Source organism: Larimichthys crocea, unplaced genomic scaffold (genome assembly GCF_000972845.2).
Source record: "Larimichthys crocea isolate SSNF unplaced genomic scaffold, L_crocea_2.0 scaffold537, whole genome shotgun sequence".
In the NCBI taxonomy this organism is placed as follows: domain Eukaryota; kingdom Metazoa; phylum Chordata; class Actinopteri; family Sciaenidae; genus Larimichthys; species Larimichthys crocea.
The window spans coordinates 34,641-61,195 of NW_020857021.1; the positions used below are offsets into that span (position 1 = coordinate 34,641).

General features: G+C 40.7%; 1 protein-coding gene across 4 annotated transcripts; it reads left to right on the top strand.

Moving 5' to 3' along the window:
* The first annotated feature begins 448 nt into the window (after nucleotides 1-448).
* sh3bp2 (SH3-domain binding protein 2) lies at nucleotides 449-26,036 on the top strand. 4 transcript variants are annotated; one of them, XM_010753707.3, is made up of 13 exons: nucleotides 449-603; nucleotides 19,807-19,946; nucleotides 20,115-20,217; nucleotides 20,519-20,636; nucleotides 20,738-20,805; nucleotides 21,742-21,827; nucleotides 21,913-21,990; nucleotides 22,375-23,098; nucleotides 23,183-23,291; nucleotides 23,629-23,684; nucleotides 23,920-23,995; nucleotides 24,533-24,592; nucleotides 24,727-26,036. In XM_010753707.3, exons 2-13 carry the CDS (start codon nucleotides 19,811-19,813, stop codon nucleotides 24,856-24,858), a joined length of 1,746 nt encoding a protein of 581 aa, XP_010752009.1. In that variant the 5' UTR covers nucleotides 449-603; nucleotides 19,807-19,810; the 3' UTR covers nucleotides 24,859-26,036. The 4 variants fall into 4 exon arrangements, with proteins under 4 accessions (XP_010752009.1, XP_010752008.1, XP_019112500.1 ...); XM_010753706.3 differs by lacking the exon at nucleotides 449-603 and adding an exon at nucleotides 9,324-9,740; XM_019256955.2 differs by lacking the exon at nucleotides 449-603 and adding an exon at nucleotides 17,630-18,242 and having other exon boundaries at nucleotides 23,186-23,291.
* Nucleotides 26,037-26,555: the final 519 nt, after the last annotated feature.

Consider the following 26,555-nt stretch of genomic DNA (forward strand, 5'->3'; position numbering starts at 1 on the left):
TTTAAACCCCACCACCAAGGATGTAAGAATAGTAACACCTCATCCACAAAAATATACTCATTCTCTCCAACCAGTTGGCTTTAGTCACGACACACATGGCTAGTTTGGTTGGTTCAGGTTAACTCATTTGGTTATGAAATAACTGCTGACCAGATAGAAGGAGTGGTCCTACACTGTAAAAGGGAAGTTAGTCATGAAGTTCTGTGTGCAGTGAAACTTGATACATGCATATGCTGAATGTTGTTACTGTTTTGTAATGAACTACCACAGTTCTGCAAAGTAGGGCTCATTATAGACAAACACTAAAAAAAAGTTGTAACTGAGAAGTTTCTGTTGCTAAGTTGAACTATGTTTCTAGTTCTTAAGTTTTCTCACTGGTCTGCATGTCAGTCAGCCTGTGTTTGTATGAGCGCTGCAGCCGGATTCTCTTGTGGTTGGAGGGAGGGTGTCGTGACACTTCATACAGAAGCTCTGAAACGCCACGCCAGGAAGTGAACTGAGCTGAAGCGGAGCTCTGTAGGGCTCAAACCACTGATGACACAGATACAGACACAGACACAGACACGGACAGAGGAGCTACACCAGTGACACAGCACTCCATGGGTAAGTTTAACGTAACATTTTTACAAGAGTATCCAAACTGTGTGCTTGTCTTTCCTATTTTAGAGAAGAGCTGCAGTGTTGTTAGGTTTGTTAAAGCAGACAACAACAGTGACACACACAGCTCTTTACAGACCTGCAAGTCATTCAGATACAGTCTATCTGCTTTATGTGCTGTTACAATTCATATTCTGTTGTTAGTTTTAATGGACCAATCAGAAAGCATAACTTCACAATTAACGTAGCTCCTGCACAATGGAGTGTACTTCTGGTTGATCCATTTCACCAACTCAGCAGATTCTAAACATGACGATATGATTTTCTGATTGCTCTACATGTCAGTTAAAATAAATGATCACCATCAAGATGTCATTAAAAAATTATATATTAATGAGAGACACAGAGAGTTGTCTCTTGTAATGCATAACCGTGGAACAGTTGCTGAGCAATGTCTGTCTATAGCTACTATACTGTAACTGTCAAGCTGTCTGCAGCCATCAAGTCCAATTAATTTAAAATTTATCCCAGAGTCCTAAATCTAAATTTGCCTCTGTTTGTAGACCGTCAGACTTCACTCTAAAGTGAAGAGCATGGATCCAAAAGGACGTTGAGCAGTTTTGGGTGTCGTCACATAGTTCTCTGGGACCGGAGCTGGGTACACTGATGTTGGCAGATGAATCACTTGAATTGTATTGTCTATTTCTCAAACAGTAGGTTCTTGATTACAGACCCAAGTAGACAAAAGCAGCTTAGCTTCTCAACTTCAGCCTGTAACCATAAACTTTGAATACTAAAAAAACAACCAACACTGGCAGGTTCTGTCAAATGTTTCTAGCTGGCTATTTAATGTTAGCTCTATGACTCTGAATGGAAACTATGAGTGTGACTTTTCGTGTTATCAGCCAGCTGACAAGAAAGTGAGAACCCTATCAAGGGCTACATGCATTTGACAACTGCAGACTGACTGAAAGATATCAAGGCGTAATGTGTTCTTGCTTTGCTGGGTAAAGCCTGTTAACTGTAGTGTTACATTGTAATACTGTAGGGCCTTATCTTATCTTTATTGACATTTCACACAGCCCTCGTGTCACTCAAAACATATTCTATGTTGCATCAGTTGCTCTCATTGTAATGCTAAATGCTAAAAGCATGCTTTAATTTAGAAGTCTATGGATTCACTTAAAAATATTACATCTCTTCAAAGAGGTGGGGTTACAGTAGTGTGTTTTCACTCCTTTGTGGCTTTTTTTTATTGAGTAGTTTGTGGTACAGTAAGATGGTTATAAACTTTGTCTACTGTGTTTGAACACACGACTTTGGGTTGCAGCCATGAAAAATAAATCAATGCCAAATGTTTTATGGCATGATGGCCTTTTGTGAATGAAAGTGGTAAAATGACGGGGGAGTTGGATTTAAGTCATTAAACTTTGCTGTGGTAATACAGAGCTGATTAGGTCAACCCAAATACTTTTCTTGATGTAGTTCAAAAGAGTCATCAGGCAAGTTTTCTAGCTTCTAGCTGCCTCTCAAGGTTATCACTCAATTTACTGTCCTGTTTCATAGTTTTTGAACATGATGTAGACCCACAGCTGTTCATGCATGAGTTTGTAGATTCTTTTGACACGGGCTGATGGACTTCTATTTGTACTTTGTACCAAAGTGTACTTAAAATGAAATATCATTCATCAGTATCAAGACCAGAGTATAAAAACTGACAAAATGCCACTGAACACAAGTGTATAGGTACAGTTTTTTTTAAATAATTTTTTTCACAGCATGAAGGTTCTTTGTTCAAACCCGGCTTTGGCCTTTCTGTGCTGAGGTTGTATGTTCTCCCTGTGTCTGCGTGGGTTCTCTCCAGTTGCTTCAGCTTCCTTCCACAGTCCAAAGACATGTGCTCTATAGGTTAATGAAAGGTTGTCTGTATATCTGTTAGCCTTGTGATGAACTGGTGGCTTGTCCAGGGTGTACCCAGCTCGCTGTGACCCTGATCAGAATAAACAGTTAGAGATAATGAATGGATAAGCAGTGATAGCGTATGTTGCATATCAGGATCTTTTATCAAGTTTAACAACTTCTGCATCACATTCTGTGAGGAATGATGTTTTATTTTAATTCAGTGAACCTGTAACCTTTGACAGGTTCACTTCAGTTCAGAAAACCATGTTTGCATGCATGAATGCTCATCTGTCAGCTGAAACCTGTAACTCCTTCTATGTCATGACAAGCGGTGAGCTCTGATTGGCTTGGGTTTAAGACGTCATCTGCCATGTCTCTCAGCCAAGTCACAACAAGACTATGATGGCCTAATCTGACCTAGTGACATCTGAAAAAATAAATAAATATTGCAATGATGCTGGCATCAGAGGAGGACATAAGCACGTAAACAGAGTCAAAAACAGAAAGAACAGGCCAGATGGACCAGAGTAACTTTTAAAAGGAAAAACAAAAGAGACAAAAGCAAAAAGAAACAGAATTCAGAAAGTGACAAAGTGTATTCAAATCAAATCAAATCAAATTTTATTTGTATAGCCCAAAGTCACAAAGTATATTTGCCTCAGAGGGCTTTACAATTTGTACAGGGAGTGACACCCTCTGTCCTTAGACCCTCGGTTCGAGTGAGGAAAAACTTGCCCACAAAAAACCTTTAACAGGGAAAAAAATGTGGAAGAAACCTCAGGAAGAGCCACAGAGGAGGGATCCCTCTCCCAGGACGGACAGACGTGCAATGGATGTCACGTGTACAGGACAAATCAACACAAACATTTACAATGACTGATAAAATGATTATAGTAGCAGTAAGAGAGAGACAGAGAGAGAGAGAGAGAGAGAGAGAGAGAGAGAGTTTTCAGTAAAGGGAGATGTGCATGCATCTTCAAACAATACTGGGGGAGAGAGGGGGAGTCCTCCGGCAGTCTAGTCCTATGGCAGCATAACTAAGGGATGACATGAGCCAGCCCTAACTATAGGCTCTATCAAAAAGGAAAGTCTTAAATCTACTCTTGAAGGTGTTGACCGTGTCTGCCTCCCAATCACACCTTCTGTCACATTCAGCTGTCTGTGGTCCCTCTGAGATTCGGTGTTGTGTTTACAACTGCAGGAGTTTAAACTTTCAATTTCTGTTGTGTTGAAATCTTCAGATTATATTTTTAGATGTTCTGTCATTGCCAGCTCACACTGATTTAAGATGTAGGCTGCTATTAGTCACTGAATTCATGTCGGGCAGCAACCAGAAGTTTTAAAAGTGTGTCAAGCTTGCTTGGTTTTGCTGTGACTCAGTCTGATTGTGTTGCTTGCCGACAAACAAAGGGCTGGTAGTTTCAGACTGGGCAGGTGACTCACTGTAACAGGAACCGGTAGCCCTTGCTAATATGAATGTTATATGTCACACCGCATACTGCACCGTGTCTGCGCTGTGTTACAGTACAGCAACAGCCTTGACAATTTTCCTCTGTGGTCTACAGTCTTCACTTAACCTGTTTCTCTTTGTTAGTTTGAACGACGTGTAGCTACCATAGAATTTTGTGTGGTTAACCAGCATGCTTGCGAGTCATTGCTACAACACACTAATCAGCAAAAGCTAAAGGTCAGTTTAAGGCTGCAGAAAGCAACCATTCCCTTCAAAGCATGTAGGAAAACTGACTAAACTTGTGAAGACCCTATCTGGACTCAGTGTTTGTCCGTTCTGGGCTACTGTTGAAACATAGCGGACTCTGTGGAAGAGGACCGGCGTGCTCTGTAGATATAAAAAGACTTATTCTAAGGGAACAGAAACATAACAGTTCTTATTGTCAGGTGATTATAGACTAATAAAAACATTGTTATGAATATTGCATTCCATTCCTACCAACAGCTCCTCCAAAATCTTACACACTGTACCTTTAAGGTCTGAAATAAATAATTCCTGAGGTCCTGCAAAAACAGCGTCATCTTTTTTACATGATACTGTTTTCTCATGTTTATACAGGATTTCACAAGTATGAAGCTTTAAAGACAATGCCATAAATTGCTGGTTGGGGTCTTCTCTTTTGATTTGAATGATCACCACTCCGGAAATGTGGGGCCAGCATTTCTTCAAATATGGAATAATTGAATTGATGCAAGTTAATGCTTTGGACTCCTCCAGCTCCAATCTAAATGAACTAACTGGTGTTCTTCAACAGGAGTAGAACAGGATGATCAAGACAGGATATAGTTAGTACTTGTACCAGCCCCTTCTATTTATCATTTACCGATCAAACTTCCTCTCAGTCAACCACCTTATACAAACCATATCACAGCGGCTTTTGCAAACCTTTGTTTTGCACATGGACAACCAACAGTCAATATAAACTTTGAAACTGTGTACTAAAGATGATCTTTCCCAGATGTTTTGCAACATGAAACGTCCAGGCTTCCACACATCTATAGTTCTCAGACCAATCCACGTCACATTCAAGAGAGGCTAAAAGTAACAATAGATAACAGGGCTGCAACATTTTCTATTTTTACGGTCACACAACTACTTCATCTTCTGTGTGTCCAGATTGGACTTGGTACATTCAGATTGGGTACTGAGTTTAGGATTCTGCAATACCGCATGGTATGGCAAAAAAAAAAAAGGTAAACCAGAATTAACATTTGGAGAAACGCAACCCATTGTCACACTGCAACAGCCATTCTGTCAAACTGATCCACAGAGCAGGCAAAAAACAATGATACCGTCCCAGTCCTGACCTCACTTAGTTTATTTCATGTACCCAGCTTGGCTGGCTTGCAGTCAAAGCTTCAAAATAGTGAAACAAAGAAGCTTCCTTTGGTTTATCGCCATTATTTGAGAGACAGCTGTGGTGAAGTGACATAGACAGTGAATGAGAGAGAGGGAGCGCAGGTAGTGCAAATTAAAACATCCCCACACAGCATTGCGGCTAATGGACTGAATTTGGTCTAATACTGCATGAAGATCTGGCTCAGTCTCTGTTAATCTTCGACATCTGAAATGTGGCGATGGAGCTGAGATGCAGCAGCATGGGAAGCTGCTGTTGAGTAGGTTTCAAATTCTAACTTTAGTGCCGCTATAACACCTCACAGTTTTAGCTGCTGTGGACAGTGGTTTGAGGTCTTGCAACCAAAGTGGGACTTGTGCTGCTGTTTTGTTCTTTTGTACAACAGAAGTCAGCTCAAATTATACAAAGCAGCAAAAATTTGTTTTGTTTATGATTTTTAAAAAGAATAGACAACTTCATCTTGTTGGACTTCAAAGAAAAGTAACACCACTAATCTACCAGCCTATTTACTCTTTCCCCAGTTCAGTGGTCCGAGTAAAATTATATGAAAAGTGTTGATTTATAGGGTGTGTGCAGAGTATTTGTTACTTTATACAAGATGTACAGGGTGTACAGGTGTATCTAAAATGCATATGTGAATTCAGAACACCTATTTTGCATGTACAGTGTAGAGTGTGAGTGTGGGTTTTTTTCCAAATTACTGTAGTAATTACTTTAGTTAGCCATGTGTAAAACAGACTGTGACTGTATACTCAAGATGATCTTCTGCAGATGTTATGCAACCGGACGCAACTGCATTCGTGATGAAGACCAAACACCAGACTGTAAGAGTGCCTTTGCTATGGTAGAGCAGATAATTTGTAGTAATTACAGTCCAATCACTGGTTGTTCAGTTTAAAGTCCAGTCGAGGTGTTGAGGCCCAAATTGCTCCCCGATTGCTGTGACTTCGGTGTGTGAATGAGTGTGTATGGGTGAGTTTAGTATCAGTGTTTTGGAATGAAAGCGTTGTACCGCTCCTGATAAAAACACCAAGAGTGAGTTAGGTTGGGCGCCTACTGATGTAAGAGTGTAAAATAAAGCAAAGACTCCACGTGTGCCCACACACAGGTTTTTCTGTGTCTTTCCCCTACAAAATTAATGTTTCTGTTGGGCTGTCTATCTCGCTCCATTTTTCAAGCATGTAGAACTACAGGTGTGTGTATCTGCCTGCAGTGCTGTGACAGAGAGCCTCACAAAAGGAGAGGAGGGGGTGTGTGTGTGTGCCCAACTTTGCTGCTCAGTCTGTGTGAGCTTCAGTGAGGCAGATACCCTGACTGTACTTAAGCAATAAAGGGTGATTACATTTTACCTTATACAAGATGTACAGGGGGTGCCGGTATATCTAATATATAAAATATGAGTTGTACATTGAATGCAGAACACATATTTAGCATATACAGTATATCATTAATTCAAAACTAACTGTTGTAGCATCATATGATTATGTAAATTCTTAATTTAAAAAGTAATTTTAGCTGTCAGATGAATGTGGTATATAGAGGTATAAAGTTGCATAAATGTGCTTTGTTACTTTCCAGCACGTATATATGGTGGGAGTAAGAGAGAGAGGTAGTGAGAGAATACTTTCATATTATCAAAGAAAGACAGCCCATCAAAGTTTTGCAGTAATACAGCAGTCAAGTCACATAACCTGTTGCATGTACAAGTTCAGTTGAAGGCAGCGGTTCACACTTTACCTTCACACACTTCACACAGACAACAGAAAATAGTCTTGATGGTAACATTTGCTTCGTGTTTATACTAAGAATAACAAGCACAAATGTTTTACTTGACCCGTTCCTCAGCATGCAGGCTCAGCCAAAAAGCTACAGCAGACATTTTCACATGTACCAGTCAACAATGAGCCAGTATGCACAATACCAGGACACTGAAACTGAAGCAGCTAAATCATTATCACTCATTTCATCGTTTGCACCTTTCATACTGAGACATGTCAAAATGTCGTATCAGGTTCATATGACTTCTTTCTTGTACAATTTATTTATACTGGAGCGCTTGATTTTTTCCGAATACGTGCAGCTGACACGACTTTGTGCTGCTGTTTGAGGCCTGAGTGTGAAAATCATTACATCAGCCTACGTGTGTGCTTGTTGCTATATTGCTTTCAACTTGAATTCCATATTTGACTGTGCATTGTACAGTGATCTGTAGAAAGCAACTGTATAGTACTGTCAGGAGCTAATATTGCACATATACCAACTGTAGTATACAAGCTGGTTGTGGCTGCAGGGGGAGCTGTTTGAAGTCTGAAAAAAGTCTTCAAGAGATGTCAGTGTTGCTTGGGGCTGTTTAAAAACTTAAATAAATCTGGAAATGTTGAGTTAGAAGAAAGTGGGTTTCTCATTTCCCATATCTTAGCCACTACTAGCATAACACACCTAAAATTCTGACTTGTCAGAGGTCAAGTGGCATCTTGGCCAATGAAGGCACTAAGATTTAGGTCCTTTCTTTTAAACTGTCTATTGTGAGTCAAACAGTGCAGTACTAAATCACGGGAGTGTTCTTTTAAAGGAAGTCAGATGTATAAGATTGGGGGAGTGGGAGTTGTTTTAGTCATCCAGTGTTCTGGAAGTAAAACTCCCTCTCATTTTGTATATGAGCAGTGTTAGGCATGGCACTTGAATGTACATTAAATTTCAAATGACTGAATCATCAGTGCAGAAGAATGACAACTGTGAGAAAATATAAATAAATAAATATATTCTGCAGAAAGTCAAAGCTACAAGCTTGTGTACTTGAAAACTCAAGTTTAGAGAAGTCAACTACAACTCCCAAGCAGTTTTAGGAAGCTTATGGCCAGCTGAACACTTGAATTCAGCGATGACCATTGTAGTTTCCAATGCCAAAATGTAGTAAATCTGAATTTACTACAGCCTCCTCTCCATAGTACCAATTGCTAAGAGGCATGGGTATTGTAGTATTTAGAGTCATTTGCCAAGCCAAACTGACCAAGAAACACCATTTCTCAGAACTACTTAAAACCTATGGACATAACCTAGTGTCCTTACCATAGGAGACTTCTGTGATTCTATGTTGGGGAACATAGGACGGAAGACTAAAAGGGCACTAAGGAAGATGGATACAAGATCTACTGTATATTGTACATATAATAAGTTGTATAGGCGAGAGAGACTAAAGAATTTGTATTTGATGGAAAAGATAACTGCAAAACTTCATGTACAAATGGATTTGTTTTTGGTTTTGTGGGCCCCTGTCATTTCCCATTTTGGATGGCCAGACAGATAATTTGGTAACGGCTGGTCGTAAGAAGCTATTTCGGTATTGTGTTTTTTTGTTGTTTTGTGGAGGTCCCCTGCGGAGAGTACTTTCTCCCCCTTATTCTGGGATTAGTTTGGTGGGATGTCCATCTGTGTGGTTTGTCTTGATTTGGGATTGTAGGTATGCTGAGACACTAATTGTTCCTGGTTGTTGTGTTTTGTTTTGTTTTTAGTGTAATGTTTTGTGTTGTTCTTTATATGCTTAATTTTAAATAAAAAAATGTTTAAAAAAAAAGAAAAAAAAAAGAATAAGTTGTATAAAAAATAGTGTGTATGAGGATGTAAAAGGACACAGGGTTATTAGAAACACTACAGGTCACTTGCAGTTACACACTTCATATTTTACAAACTACAAAGTAGCATGAGAGTTCACCTCAGACAGGAACACTTAAGTTTCAGGTTGTAGCCGCATAGATATGTGTGTGTGCGTGCGCTTGACCTCCGTATTGTTCCATTCTTAAGAGGTGGAAACTCCCCCGGCCTGTTCTGTGTGTCCGAGTGTGTGGGGCATGTATGGTGTGGGTTGTAACTAGCAGCCAATTGCAAACTAGCTCTCAGGAAGCAGGAAGGAACTTGTTGCAGCCGCTCGACCAATGAGAAGCCGGGGCTGGAAGAGCAGTCCCCATCAGGAAACGACTGGCGGAGTATCAGAGGTTCAGACCTCCACCAGACTTCCTAACCAACACGACTGTACTTCTTTAATAGTTTTAATTATTTTATTTTCTGCTAATATTTATTATTCATCTCTCTCTATGCGTCTATTCTTTTATTGATCTTTATTTTTACTCTGTTCTTCCAAATCTGAACCACTCCTTTAATCTTGATTTGGTGTCTCGATTTCTTCTGCAATCGGTCCATCCGACCGTGCATCCGTCAGCTGTCGCTCTACGAGGTTGAAAAGTATGGTGGTTTATTGCATTGTGCTGCTGCTGCCATGTCCACTGACATGTCCGCTCCATCCTTGAGGAAGAAGTCATTTGCGCGGAGCTCCAATCCGAGCGTCAGGATGTGTATCCGGGAACATCGGGATTTCATGTAAGTTACCTGCTGTCTTTGTGAGCCTGGCACACTTGTGCTTTTCAACCTTATCTATCGTTGTCTTTCTCTGACTTCCATTTTTTTGTAAATTATTGTACAGATGTATTCTATGATAAGTTGACTGGAGATTGGCCTTACCTGTCTTGGTTTGCTGACAAATTCTGAGACTTGTTCAAGGGATTGAAGGGATATCTTTCTGTGTTTATCTGGGTTCCCTTCTGGTTTCAGATATCTGTCATTCAGTGGTTCTTTCTAACAACCTGGGTATTAGGTGTGTTTTGTAAAGAACTCAGCTGGAGGTTTATGTCATTTGTGTTGCTTTTTGTTTGATTTGGTAAAGCTTCTTGCCGGTTACTCAAGAGGTCAATGAAGTAACTGTGGGATTTCCCATCAACTTTGTCTTTGCCTGTTGATTGGAGTGTGGAAGCTGTAAATCATAGTTGGAGTCATCTTAATCATTCATTAAAAATTCATTTGATGTCCTCTGTTTCCATTGTAGCACCTTTCAGTCTACAGCATTTAGAACAATCTGTAAGAAGATAAACATGAATTTTCTTACGATGCATTTGAAATAGTGTAGTCTGCAATCGTGGCAGCTTTCGCCAGACATCCTCGAAATACTAATGAGTAATTTTTGGCAGGTTGAAAACAACACTTTAGCAGCAGCCATGACACATACTGTATTTTCTACACTCTCTGTGCAGTCAAGCAGTAAGATGCACTGTAAAGAAACTGCAGTCAAAGTACAGCATGGCCAAGTAAAGTCGGGTTTATTAATAATTAACATTTGTTCCTGAAAGACTCCTGATTGGTAGAATAGAAAAATAGTTCCAAGTGTACGGGATAAAACAAATTGAGACAGTATACTAGTACAGAGCAGAATAAAGCTAAACCCAAAAAGGAGAAGATGACATTAGTGTACCATGAGGTTAAACTGCATGAGGTTAGTTATTAACCACATTGCAAAGTAGATCATTACAAACGCAAATAGGTTGTCCAGTGTTTAATGGTACTTTTTTATGTGTGTGTGTGTGTGTGTGATGTGTATGTATTTATATCAATGAACCTGGAATAGTTATTGATACAAAACCATCTGAGGGGAAATACTAATAACTTATAGACCTGGGAATGTGACAAGGGGGGACAAAGTGGGCACTACTTTTTGTAAGAGTTATGAGCTTACAGTAGCATTGCATTTTATGGAGGTTATTGTGCTTTTTTTATCTAAAAGATCTAAATCGGATAGGTAATGAGTCACTATCACTCTGAGATGAATGTAGTGAATTGTTGTGGAGTCAGAGTATGAAGTGGCATAAAATGGAAACACTTGAACTTCATTCCAGTAGTCCAGTAAATGTACTTTGTTACTTTCCACCACTGCGGCAGGGAAATCTAAGAGTAAATACAGTATCTACCATGGAGGGAAAATCACACTGTGGGGAGTTCACAGGTTTGTTTCCCACAAGACACGAAGAGACCACCAAAATGCCAACATGCAGCCTTTAATTTTTCCCTTGAGATTTGAACAGAGAGCGCAATGTTACCAAATGAGTAAAGTAGAAACTGCCAAGGACACAAATGGGGTTTGGTCTGATTTACATATGCAGCAAAACGTTAAGTGAAGGCCCAGGTTTCTGCAGGTATATTACACGTAATTAAACTATAATTTAAATTGAAAAATTAACAAGACTCCATGATGGTACCACAATCACATCAGCTATCAGATGTTCCTCAGCAAAGTTTGTGTCGGTGAAGAGAAGAGGAAACATTTACAGGAAATGTGTTCTCATTTTTCGACCCTGTTTTGTGGGTAAGCAGGGTCGGCATGCAGTCACTGCAAAATCTCTACGCTCTCGCTCTCTCTCTTCATGCTTCCTATTCTCTCTGTACCTCTCTGTAAACTAACTATCTGTGTATTTTTGTTGTCTTTGTGGTTTTTAGTTTAGATGAAACACAGCTACAGTACGATTTTTGAAGTCACAGTGGAAGATCTGCACAGTGTGTATGCGTGTGTGTGTGTGTGTCTGTGTGTTAGTCTGACAGGAATCCTTCCTGTAGCCGTTGGAACTGTGACGGCTGTGCAGTTCCTGTGGAGTGGCATTGCCATATTTGGACGTAGGAAATAATGATGTATTAGAGAGAGCCACAGGTAGAGAAAGAGGACATGGTTTTACTATTACAGCTTTCTATGAGTCAACTGCTGCAGGTGTGTGTGTGTGCATCAATGTGTGATGGTGAAGTCAAATTTGACTTTCTGTTTCTGTTCTGTTTTCACAACGGTCACTTACTTTACTAATGGTCCATGCAACCACGTGAGGTAAAATCTTTTTAATCAAACAGTGCCAGCACCATTTCAACCTTGTGCGGGAAAAATTCCACTATTCAGATGACAGCAGCACTAAATATCCATGAGGATTAATGTCCAAATTTACATGCATGCATGCAAATTATAATATGTTGCTGTCTGTGCGAAAAGGAGGAATTGAACACAGGAAGTGCACAGTTTTTTCTTGGTCATTGTTCCTTTATGAAATTCCAGTTTGGAGGTCAAAGCTCCAACACATGTGCTTCTAAATGTCAAAAAGGAAAAGGTAAAAAGGTTTTCCTTCAATGTTGTCAGTGTGCACGCGTTCAGTCGCAGCCTTGTAATTCATTCATCTAGATAAATAAAACAAAGTGGAAGAGGAAACACTCCAAGGTTCAGCTAAAGCTCTCTAAACACACACTTTCTATTCATGTTTTAATACGTACGCATTAAAGTCACAGTAAGGTGTGAAGCTGAACCAGTGGAATCATTGTGGTCGGTCGTCGCGGGGGAACAGGAAGTGAGCTTGTAGCTAAAAACGCAGCTCTGTCGCCACTTGTCTGTTTCCTGGGCACCTGTTACAGTGGTGACCTTTACATCTGCCTGGGATTGTGTGGGGGCTTGGTAATCAGGTCTGAGCATAAACCACACATTTTGCTCAATGAACATCAGGGGGATTGGCTAGCCGCACGCTACTTTTGAAGCAGCTGCAGGTGTTCAAATCTGTGTCACATCATCACGCTGGAGCTGAGGAAACATGTACTTGGGCCATAAATAATTGTATAAACAATTATACAAGCGTACAGAAGCAGTTGTAATCACTTGGCGGAGCTCAGTAGGTAGAGTGGGTTGCCCATTGATTGCAGGGATGGCAGTTTGATCTTCTCTGGTCCACATGTCGAAACTCTGTTGTCAGGCGCGCAGATAGGTTTGAGAAACTGGGGGGGACGAAGCTCATGAAAATCATTACAAATTATTAACTGTCATCACACACAGAAACCCCCTCACAAAAATGCTAAACTCGTTTTAAAAAATGCTGAGAAACTGGGTGGGCTACGTGCGTTTAGTCAGTCCTTGTTAAACAGTAGGCCTATGCTCGTGCGTGGCGAGGAAAGTCAGATTAACATTAAAACGGCATTACGTTATTAATGTCCAACGAGGTATTTACATGTAGGCTACAGGCTACGCGGAGACAGAAGGCGAAAGTTTGTCTCTTGCCTCGTACGATTTTACTTTCACGAGAGGACATTGCTTCGAGACTCTCAGAAATGCAATGTGGTGTGATGAAGTATATATTTAAAAAGTACAATTTACTTACAGAAGTGACTTTTTGAAAAAATGACGCAATAGTCTTTTGCTTTTTTGTTGTCCTTCTCATCATGCCATGCCGTGCTGAACGTGCAGCTAGCTGTCCAAGTGATCAGTTGGTAACCGTGGCAACCAAAGTCGACGACGACTCCACACTCTTTGCTGCACAGTCCAAACGAGTCACTTGCTTGATGCGTACGCGTTGTTACACACAACGCATGCACATCAGCACACACCTCAGTAAACCAAATATTATGTTAATTCATATTTTGGTTTCCTCGTGATGCTTGAATCAGAAGATTTGAAGAAGACAAAGTTTAAAAAACAAAACAAAAAAACTAAACAAAACGTTAAGCTACATAAAAGTGGGTGGGACGGATCTACGGTCATTCAAAAGTGGGTGTGTCATGACACACCTGACACACCCACTATCTGCGCCCCTGTCTGTTGTAATCAAGTCCACCTATTCCAAGATCAAGTCAGGATTAAGACCAGAGTGGACCCAGACTGAGACAAGGCCAAGACATTGAAGGATTGCGACTAAGTCAAGGCCAAACCAAGGTAAGACAAAACCAAAGTAGAGACCTTCAAAGTAGAGACCAAGACCACACAGTATTGCCTACTCGGGTCCTACTTATGCAGCCGCTTTTGGGCCTTGACTGGTTTTGATATAAATAGTCCTCTTTGTCTGTCAATTCAGAGAGGAGACAGAGACCTTAAAAAGGTTGTCTTGAGACCAATCTTGACTACTACAACATTATGTCAAAGTTTCCTTGGGTAAAACACTGAACCCCAAGTTGCTTGTGATGGTCAGTATGGTTAGTACCCTGTGTGGTAGCCATCAGTAAGTGAGTGTTTGCAATGGGTGAATGAGGAAAAAATGTTGTGAACTGCTCAGGGTAAAAGCTTTTATATCAATGTAACCATTTATAGTATAGATATCACACAGTGTTCATCAGTGGATTTACTTCATTGTCATGTGATGGGTCAGCTGATTCTGCTCAGGGTCGTTCTAGGAACTAATGCCATGACTTCACAGCTACTGAGAAGACACTGACCACTAGAAGTCTCACCAAAAGCCACATGAACTGTCAGAATTATCAAGAAAAGGAAGGATTTTTGTAATTCAGATTCATGTGATGATCTTTTCTCCATTACGTATAATTCTCCTGGAGTTATAAAATATACACTTGTTTAGGTTGCATTCAGTTCTTGCTGTGCACTTTCTTCTTGCTAAGTTTTCTGTTTTTTTTCCAACCTTGGAGTACACACAGAAATAGGCTTCTTTTTTTATCCTAGACCTCATTTCTCAGGCAACATTAGGGCTACCCTCACCCTTTGATTGGTGGACTTTTCAAAGGACAGTCTGCAGACGATATTTAGGGCTTCCTAGATGACAGATTTGGAGGTCAAAAGGCACAGAAGGTTCTAAGGCCAATACAAAGTCAAACCGACCAGCGTCCATGTCTACGTACATCAAAATTTAACAGGAATACTGTCCTCTGATGTCATTCTTCAGGGGTTTTCCATCTCACAGCTGCGTTAGTTTCTATTTCAAGTGACTCTGGTCAGTCTGCTGCTGTCGGCGGTCTGTTCAGTTCCAGTGCAGCACCGCCTGCTTCTTCGTTAGAGAGAAGCGGTTTAGATTTGTCATAGATGAAACATTTACAAACTCAGAGGAGACACATCCTCGGAAGAATAGGAGTGTCAAGTCAACACCCTGCGTTGTCAAGCTGTGATTTCATGGCTTCTGTGGGATCTTGCAGGCTCTGTAGCGCCAAGAAAGGCTGTTAGGGACTTGATGTCAGCAAATGAAGTCAGGATTTTTGTAGTCTATAACCTTCTATGTCTTCCTTCAGATTGTCACACCATATTTTCGTATTTAAAAAGCCCATTCTGGGGTTTTGTTGGTCAAGTTACCACACCAACACCTGTTAACTATCAGCAACAAGTTGTAACCTATTTTGAGGTTTACGGTTTCACAGCAGGCACAAGCGTCCACCCCGTTTCTGGGCATCATGTTTTGGTTTCAACATCATGAAAAAAGACATGAAAAATTTAAGCAACTTTATATCACTGTGGAACACAGACATTGTTTTACCCTGTGTGTGTGTGTGTGTTTGTGTTCAGGGAGGAAATATGTTTGAATGAGTCTGGTATGTGAGCAGCTCCTGTGCTGCCCTTCCTGACAAACAGCTGCTGTCTGATTAGCATCTCTGGCACACAAACACCAGCCGAGTTCAGGATGGAGAAATTAAAAAAACAGTGGTGGGGTGAGGGGGTTCAAAGCCTTGGCGCACTTTTATTCTCTTTAAATAAAGCATCAGCAAATCAGACGGTATTTAAATAGAAGGCCATATAGAAGGAAATACATCAAAATATATATATTACATGTCTTTTTTTTAGTATATTAGCATTATTCTGGTCATGAAGTCTGTTGTAAGAAGTTAAGCGATTGCGTGTGAGTGGCTTCATCTTACAGTGAGTGTGTAAGCTTTAATGTAATCAGAAATCCCTAACTCTGCTGACACAGAAGGACTGTGTTTCTGTTTCATTCATCAATTCCTCAGAGTGAGGGAAGTGAAAAAGGTTTCTTTTATTAGTGAGTGAAACTGGAAGAACTATGACAAAGTATTAGAGGAGACAGGAGAGGAGGAGAACAAATTTAAATACATTAATTATGACTTTTCTTGTAATGTTATCACTATTTTTGTGAAATAATACTTTCTTATCTCGTGATAAAATGCAATATTTTTCTCAGGAATAAGTATTCTTCATAATTTTTTCATACAAAACTAATGGTTATGGTTGACTTGGAGTGTGTGCACTGTGAACAGCTGAAGTGTCAGTGTGTAAGCAGTGACAGCAGATGAAATGTTGACACTCCTTTAGTGTGTCTGCTGTCCCGACCTGTTCTCCCGTCAACGGAAACAGGAATGAAGCTGAGACTTTTACAGCCCCCTTCCTTTAGAAAACATGAAAACGTTGTCCTGCTGAGTCACTTTTATCTGCTGCTCGTGTCTGTAGCTGTAGCTGACTTTAGGAAATCTTTATACCGACGATAAGCAGCTGAACTCTGACCTTGCTCACACTGAGCTGAGGTTTAGTTAACCGCAGAATGGACGCTATTTATCTGTGTGTGTAAGTGTGTGTGTGTAAGTGTGTGTCTGCGTGTGTGTTGTCCACTGATTATCAGGAACCATTACACTGAACATTGGGAAAAAAACAAACCACATGATAGCCTTTGTAGGTCCTCTTGAAGTCCACACACACACACACACACACACACACACACACATACAGAGCACTCGGAGGTCAGAAATAAGCAGCAGCTCCACCCTTGTGATTTACTGCATCTCAAGCTGATTTCTGGTCTCACTCCCTCTGTCCAGACTCTGTGCATATGAAAAGCTGACAGATTTGGTTTAAATTGTAATTTAAAAGAGCACCAAAGCATTAAGCTCAATCAGCATAGCACTGCAAAATTCAATAATGCATCGCCCTGAAATAGGTGTTGCTCGGAGCGTGATGATGAAATGACTACACGGCTAGTTGGTCATTCTGTCATGAGCTCTCTGGCTCTACATTCCATAAAAAGTCAGAAGTGTCCAAACCGTGTGCTATTGATCAATGATGCATATTTGCATGCTAAAGTTGAAGATCTTACAAGCAAGTCCACAGGTTGCAGTGAATCCACTCAGTTAATTGATTTTGCTCCAAATGTTCTCAGTTTTCTTACATCCAGACAGTGGCCTCAGACAGTCAGATCGAAAAATCAGAACAAGCATGAAAAAATCCTGCACAATGTCCATCTTTTTTACTCAGTGTTTGTCAGATCTGAACAGACGTATTAGTTGAAGCGACCATCTGAAGTAGGCAGGAGTTGAGCTTCTGTGTCGAGCTCTCTCTTTCTGTTTCCACGCTTGAATGCGAGACATGAATGCCTTCGAGGACGGACTGTCCTAAAGTGTTGTTATCCTCATTTCTTCGCTTTACTGTATCTCATCCCTGTCGCAACATTGTGACCTGCATGTCGCAGTCATTTCATACTTAAAGCAGGTGTTGAGAAGGCAGATTTGATTCAGCATACTGAGTGGCAAACAGACATTCCTGCAGGTCTTTATCTCAGAGAGGAATGACACACACACACACACACGCACACACACACACACACACACACACACACACACACACACACACACACACACACACACACACACACACACACACACACACACACACATCCTCCCCCTCCATCCCTCTGAGGTCAGTAGATGCTGTTGATAGACTGGAAGTTACTCATAAACACATTAAAGGATGAAGAACTTCACTTGGAATGTTTATTTGACTACTGCTCTCTCTCTCTCTCTCTCTCACACACACACACACACACACACACACACACACACACACACACACCTATTACATGAAGCTTTAAACCAAAGCTAAAGGACTCATTATGTGCTTCCTGTCTGAACTGCATGTGTGTGTGTGTGTGTGTCAGTCCACATGTAGAAATGTGTGTGTGAATGTGTTTGCGTAAGTGCACTATCTCGGCTCGAGACATGTTTATTTGCCAGGGAGGGCGAGAGAGATAGAAAGAGAGATCAGCAGCAAGAGGGAGAGCATCAGAGAGTGAAATGAAAAGAGAGTGAGTGATCAGAGGAGGACAGACAAATCCCTCTCAGTTTGGGCCTGATGAGACGCAACAGTGAGCCCATTGAGGGCCGAAAGAAAAGAACAAGTTTGAGTCGGGTGAGCCGTCTGTGGGACATCTCTGTCATGGACACACTGCCGGGGTTGGCGACCACAGCGTTAGCTTCCACAGTCAACTGGCTGAGGGAGAGCACTGCTGTTCAGAGCATCACCAAGAGGCTCAACAGGAGGTAGGCACCTGAGCAGGTCACACTTCCACTAGCCATGACCTACAGTATATGGAGAAAAATGACTTTAAGAGGGTGTAATGAACTCCAGATGTTTTCCCCCCTGCATGAATATAAAGTAGCTGTTTATATCAGCAGCCATTGGATCCATCTGTCTGTCTTTTGTTAATGTTGGGTCAGTTGAAGTGTAAAAGAACAGCTGGAATTATGAAAAAGTGTTCATGATAGACAGATTAACACCTCATGTGTGTGTCATGCATGCTGGATTTGTCACCACAGAGAGACATAGGGTTATGTGGGCACGCTGTGGATCACAGCAGCAGTCACATTGTGGCATTTTGGTCCTATTTTGTTGTGTTTGGTTCTTGTCCGTCGGTGGACGTGTCTCAGCGGTGTGATCTCGGGTCTAGGATGTTTGCAGAACACGGGTTTTAGCAGGTTTAAGTTGTGCTTCACATCCACGTGGGACAGCCTAAAATGACACAGTGTACAGTACAGTTACTATATAAGTAAGTTTGCACCTTGTCATCTCACTAAAAGACTTATCATAGCTGTATTGATACTATATACTGACTCATTTCTTTGTTCTCTTTATTTGTCACCTGGAACACAAAACCTTCTCAAACAAAAATGACAAAGTGCCTTTATCTTTCATGGTGATAAACACTTTTAGATTCCACTAGTCTAGTGAAACATTTGTCTTTTGTCAACTAAAGGTAACAGTAGTTCCCAGAGTCCTTCAGAAATACTGTATTTTGAAGCAGAAACTCTTTTTTTTTTTTGTGATTCTGGTTGTGGCCTTAACACATTTAGGCCACAGCCAGATTTAAACTGTCTGAACCAATTGTGACCAGTAAGATATAGATATAGATATCAAAATATTTTACTTTGAAACAAAGATGGAGGGAGTCGTGGCTAGCCATGCAATGGGACCTATGTCCGAGAGCGTCCACACTACACTATCAAAAACATTGTGTAGGTCAGTTGAGAAACAAATGACCAAAACTGGACTACCAGACTTCCCTCCTCAAAGAATAAAACACAAAAATAAGAAGCAAAATAAGCTAACTCTGCTGGGATCAGGAGGATGTATTGTCTCAGAGACAGAGAACCTGCTTCTCAAGCCTCCTTTAAACATGGGGGGCAAGACCACCAACCAATCATCTCCAAGAAAGAGTGGAGAGAAAGAGGAGGGGGCAAACACAATTGCTGAGTTTGTCATGTAATGTGTAGTTGAAAGAGGATCTTTGCTATTTTTATATTTAATGAATACATCAGAATGAGGAACAAGATGTTTTTAACTTATTTCTCATGAATTGCTGCACTTATTTGACCAAAAGATATCCTGCCATCACTGAGTATGTACTGAGTTAGATGACTAAGCGTTTTTTTTGAAGGCCCGTAGCTCTCTGAGTGCTTTGTAGTTCTCTGTGTGAGAGCTGATGTAGTTTGAGCTTCAAATATCTCAATTCTTCAATAAAGGTCTACTGGGATTCAATCGAACATTTCCATGATCTTGTGTGACTCCTGAGGTGACAATAACATCCTCTTCTCTCCCCTCCTGTAGAACCATGGCATCTCCAGAGGTGGTCTGGCCCGTGCCAATGCGAGCCATCGGGGCTCAGAACCTCCTCACCATGCCAGGAGGCGTTTCCATCGCAGGATACCTGCATAAGAAGGGAGGCAGCCAGTTCAGCCTCATGAAATGTGAGTTCATAATAAAAAGATTAAGTGTCTGACAATATGATGTAGTCTTTAAAGACATTCCTTTTCTTGATCCAGCAACTTTTACACAGCTCAGTCAAGCAGAAAAACATTTTCAGCTGTGTAGTATTGATATGAAAACATTCTTAATATCTGTTGCCTGTCTTACAGGGCCTCTGAGGTACACCATCATCCATAAGGGCTGTGTGTACTACTTCAAGAGCAGTACCTCTCCTACGCCACAGGGGGCGTTCTCTCTCAACGGCTACAACAGGTCAGTGAAAATTCTACCTCAATCACTAATATACTTCCAGACTCACTGTTTTCTAACCAACTGTCTACTGTTAGTACGGTAAACCTCTGATAGATGCACAGTTAAATGTAAAGTTCTTTTCTCACAGTCCCACAATGCCTACAATGAAGTAGTTCATTTCCAGAGTTCCAGAGTTTCCATGCAAGCTTGAAATTCTTGCCTTATTGTCACAAAGATGAATGAATACAGGCTCATACACAGAGCTGAAATGTCATATTTCATACAAAATACTGCAGCATAACACATTTCTTCTCTTCCACAGAGTGATGAGAGCAGCAGAGGAGACAACATCCAGCAATGTGTTTCCTTTCAAGATCGTCCACTTCAGTAAAAAACACAGGACGTGGTTTTTCTCTGCAGCCAGCGAAGATGAAAGGAGGGTGAGAAGGGACAAACACGTGCTAAACATATACTTCAACACATGCACATGCACATGCAGACGCAAACATCTACAGTATAATAATGTTTTTTGCTTTTGCAGAAATGGATGCGATACCTGCGGAGGGAGATAGATCACTATAACGACAGAAAAGAGTGCAACATTCCAAGGTAACATCAGCAAATCACGTCATGTTTGATAGCGCAGTGCAGACACAGAATATCTTTACCATAGAAATTACAGTTGTGTTTGGCTAAGAACTTTTCCCATACGGAAGCCCTAAAGGGTCATACATACATACATTTTATTCCACCCGTCATGGACTACATACATTTGCCATACATTCTGTAATATGGGCGCACTTGAAATCAAGAAAAGATGAACGTCTGCTCACTTGACTGCAATTGACATTGTTACACTAAATGTAGTTTCCTGCAATGATTTAATACACTATAGACTATCATTTTGTTTTCTCGAGATCTCAGATTAATTATCTCGTTATCATGGGAAAACGGAGGAAATTATCTTGTTATCACGGGAAAACGGGTGGAATAAAATGTATGTATGTATGTATGACAATTTAGGGCTTCCGTACCTGCAGACTAATGGCACTTAAAGTTTTTTAAGTCCTGGGAAACCTGCAGGCTAATCTATAATTTATAAAGGCAATTAAAACAGCCTCTTGTTTTTGATTAGTAATCTATGAGCCTGAGATGTTTTTTTATTCAGAACACATACTGTCATTGGGCCTGGTCACATTAGCAGCTCATTTAATAGCTTTTGATTATAGAGTCTCTGAGCTGCTCAGGAATATATGACAAACGAAGTCAGATTTCTTTCTCTAACCTTAGACTAAAATACTTTATTCAGAGATGTTGAACTTTGACAGAAATATACATTTCTTGTACTTCTGTAACAAAAATCATTTTTGTGGGATAAAACTGTGAGGTGTCTGGAGGCAGAGATTGTTAAACATAAATACAAGAGCTAAAGAAGCCCAAATAAGTTTGGACTACATGGGTACGATAATTAACAATTTAAATGGTGTCATCTGCAAATGTCCATAAACCTATTTATTCATGATAACATTTTCTTTGTCACCACAGCGACTCAGATTCAGATGCCGACAGTTTCTATGGCACGATTGAGAAGCCAATGGATATCAAACACCTCATCGACAACCCAGAAGACGGTAAGAATGATCAACTCATACACAAAGCACACACCCACGCTACACTGTGTGTTACTAAACTGTGTTATCTCTCCTTTCACCGCAGACTATGGTGAGGATGACGATGATGACGATGAGGAAGACTATCTGAAGCCAGACAGTGACCTCTCGCCAACATCTACAGGTGACACCGCGTGGACTTTATTTTAGCTGAATGAAGGAAACAACACAATAAACTTCAACAGACCCCCACAGTGTCTTAACTTTAATGTTTATGTGTTTATTCTAGCTCTTTGAGAGACTCTGACACACTAGTTGATATCAGTTTTTGTGTATAGTGTGCTGTGCTGAGCACCAGAGGACCTCGTTCACTGTGAAACAGGAAACGAAACCCAGCTCTTGGTTGCATGAGGACATAAAATACAGATAAAAATGAGTTAACACAGATGTTCTCCTTTTAAACATTCACACATTAACATGTAGTGGAAGCATAAAGGACAAAAAACTTAGCAAAACATAAAAAACAACAAAAAATAAACTGATTTTTAAATTTGTTTTACCTCTTCAGGTCGACCCACAGGGCCGCCTCCATCCTACCCTCCTCCTCCAGTGCCTGCAGGGTTGCAGCTCCGTCCAGACCCTGGTGCCAGTTTCCACAAAGGTCCCCCTCCTCCTATCCCTCCACAGCACAGAATCCCAACCAGCCCACTCCCCAAAAAACCACCGCCCTCTATCCCTCCACCCTCCATACCATTCAAGGACCTAAACAAAGGCCCGCCTCCTCCTCTCCCCTTTGCCCCCCACCTGCACAAGTCCTTGTCTTCGTCCCCTCCACCTCCTCCTCCACCCAACGCAAAAAGAACTATTCCAAACAGGACGACGTCTGTTGGGGGCGCCGGGGCCGACAAGAGAGACTGGAGGAATTCACCGGCCGTATCGATCCAATCCCCTGCCACTCTACCCATCTGCGAACAATTAGAAGCCAGGATCCTAAATGGTCCCACCTGCCCTCTTAATACTGGAGGGGTGCAGTCGCTGGGCAACAACAACCACATGGTGATGAGCAACCTCCGCAGCAAGCCGAGTCTGCCGACTCCTCTCCCCGCGGGTATTGGAGTGGCCGTCCTCAGAAGTGTGGTTCAAAACTCCCTGTCCCTCAATCAGACGCCCCCCAATCATCCACCACTGCCACCACAGTCACACAATAAGCAAGGGTTACCCAAACCTCTTCCACCATTAGTCAAACCACAGCTGCCTGCAGCCAAGCCCAAGCAGTCAGGAAGCCCACTTCAGTAAGTTAGACTCAGAACACAAAAAATTCAACACAACAGGCATCCTCTGAAAAAGAAACTCACAAAGAAGTGTTTTTCCCTCAGAAGGGCATCACCAGAAGGCCAGAGCTTCCGTTCGCTGGGAGAAGAGACGCCCACGGAGTTCAGGAAGAAGCAAGACAGACACAGTGCACAGGATGAAGACTATGAGAATGTAAGAGATGTTTTGAACCTTCCACACAGTTTATGGGCTCAAATTAGGAGCACCAAGATTATCAGCATAAGCTTGTAAATCCTCATAGATCACACACACTTTAAGTCATAAGTACAATCTTTAATGTTGATTTCAGGGCTGAAATGTACACTTGTAACTTCATTGTCTTTGTGTGACCTCATCATTGATGTCATCATCTCTTTTACAACCATTAACAAACTTGAATTTCTTAAACAGATTTTTGTGGGGGTTTTTTTTAAATATTATTTTTGAGCATGTGTTTACTATCAGTGCTACAATTTGCAATTTGTTTACATCGTGTTGTTTTTCTCTGCAGATGCAGCTGCCAGAATCTGTGTTCATCGACACGACTGAAACCAGCTTTGTAGAAAAGTACGACACTGACCACTGCAATATTTCTGCCCCCTTGTGGGAAACAATAATACTGCTTCCTGTTTCTGCTTCATTAAATGCAATTGTTGTATTGACAGTGATATAGAAAAAAATATGCTACGTGTTTTTGTTCATGCCTTCTTATCTGTGATCTGTGTGTGTGTGTGTGTGTGTGTGTGTGTGTGTGTGTGTGTATTGCTGACCTGTAACCCTGTGATGATGTTTGTACCTGCAGGTTATTCCGGGAGAGCCCCGACCCTCCAGAAGATGGACTGTACGGCATACGAAAATCAGGAACCAAAACTTCACAGGTAAAAATTAAAAAGCTGCTGTGGTCAGTGAAAGTAGTTGAAATATTTGGGCACACAAAAAAATGTATGTTTGTAAAACTAGTTCCCTTGTTAACCTCAAATTAACTGTGTTGAGCAAATGTTAGCATAGCAGCACACTGAACTAATATGGTGAACATAAAATTACACCTGTTTAACATTCATATGTTAGCATTGTCATTATGAGCATGTTAGCATGCTGACGTTAGCTTTTAACTCAAAGCGCCTCCGAGCCCGAGTACAGCCTGATCTTCATAAAATTGATATAAATTAATATTGTGTAGGAACTACAATACCCTCAGCTCCCTCAGTGTGAAACACTGTGTTGTGTAATACCTCAAATTGTCGGTTGTTGGTTGTCATCGGGTCACTCCTGTAGGTGACTATAGTTCACATTTACCAAAGGTCATTACAGACAGAAAACATAAGAGTCTTTTTCGTTGTCTTCACTGAAGCCTATGATGCTGATGTAAAAGTTAAAGTTTGTCCTAATTCTCATCATGTTGGTGTGTTGTCCAGGTGCTGGTGGTGTGGGACGTCAGTATAAGCAAAGCCAGAAACTACCGACTGTTTGAAGAGGTAAGGAACCTGCTGCTCTCTGTGCTCTCATATTAATGTTATACAGCATATATGTATAAAATTAGCAGCAGTCATGTGTAGAGTAATGAGTGTAACATTTTAAAGTCTTTTGCTTGCTGTGGCTGTTTTGACAGAACAAGACCATTTATCTGGACAGTGAAGTGACCTTCCCCTCTCTGCCAGCTCTGATCGAACACTACTTCAACCACCCACTTCCTCACCACGGCTCACTCTGCCTGCAGAAGCCCTACACAAAGAGCATCTGATCTTCAGAGTTGACTGAAACCAAGGGAGGACGAACAGTCTGGGACGTCTCTACAACTGTAACTCATCTCATGGAGATAAACTAACTGTCAGAATATATTAATTATATTCCTATGCCTATCACTGTGGAAGAGAAAACTGATCATTTTTAATCTGCTGTTGCACCAGAATGCATCAAAAAGACTTTTGTCAATCATAATGACAAAAAAAAAGCCATATTTGAACTAACTTTAAGACAAACTAGACTGCTATTTTAACACAGCAAGTCATCTTAATCTTCTAATGTGCACTGGAAACGTCAGTTTCTGTAAATACATGTTAATTAATAAGTTATAATAAGACAAGCCTGTTTTCAAAACTCTTGAATGGAACAGAAATATGAATTAATCAGACACTTTGTTCTCTGTTTCTGAAACATTCCTGCTGCTTTATGCAAACTGAACAATCCGTGGTGAAGCTTAATCAAAGAGCAAAGTGTAAAGTTTGGACTTTTTGATTGCACTGTAATGATCATTTTCATAAAACTAACATATGACTACCAACAACTGGACTGATGTGAGACTGTTGTTGGATACATCTCTGAATACCATTTTTCAGACATGGAACACACTTTCCCAGCACCCAGTGGTGAAGGGCGAGCACTTCAGAGATACAGACCAAAAGTGTGGGTATAGAGACAATCTTCTATTCAAATCAGGCTAGTTTCAGGACCAATGACACAGATGTGTCATCCCAAACTTGACGTAGATACCCTGATTCTCAAATGTCAAAGCTGTGAGTGAAAAAGGAAGCAGCCTCCTGTCCAGACTTTGTACCTCTATTATCTCACATCTTTCTTGTCCAGGTGCAAGGTCCAAGAAGTGTAATTGTGATTTATGCCTTCCAGCATAGCTCATCATCGGATTTTTGGGCTTGAAAAGGTTTTTCTGAGGGCAGAGACCTCCCACTCATTAACAGAGAATAGAACCAGATGATTCAATGGTTCAACATGTCAGATTGAACGTGAAGAATTTTGGACTGCAAATGTGCTGACATTCTTCAAATACAGTCTGTACAGCACTGACTTCAATGCTGTAAATCGCTCTATATTTATATGTAAATACTGTATGTATGTAAAAATGTAAATATGTTAGTTTTCTACAGAAATATATGTTGAGAAAGTATAAAAATGTACTCAGAGCTTCCTGTTGTTTTGTCGTCTTTTTTAATATTTCTGTATCTAAACATTGAGGGTGCAGCTTCCTGCATTGTGTAGACCACAGGGCACCACACCCAGTGTAAAAAAAAGCTGTGATTAATTAAGTTGTAATCCTACGATTAACTATTTATTTAGTCTATTTAATGTCAGGAAATGAGGGAAAATTCCCAGAGCCCAAGTTTGTGAGTTTGAAAACAGTCTATATATTACACATTTATAATTTTCACTATCAAGAAGATGAAAAATGAAAAAGTTGGCAATTGATGGACAAATTTTTTTAGCACTAAATAGATTTTCGATGCTGGTTGTGTTGGCATGAAGCTCAAACATCACCAGAGATGCTGTAAATGAGATGATTGGAGAATCTGTGACAGTTAAAATGTCAATGATGTCACCTGTTGGAGCTTCATTCAATTTTCAGCCTCTGTGACAGACTCTGTGTTTTTATTAAACTCTACATTGTACATAATATATAAAAGGAACTATCTATGAGACAACAGT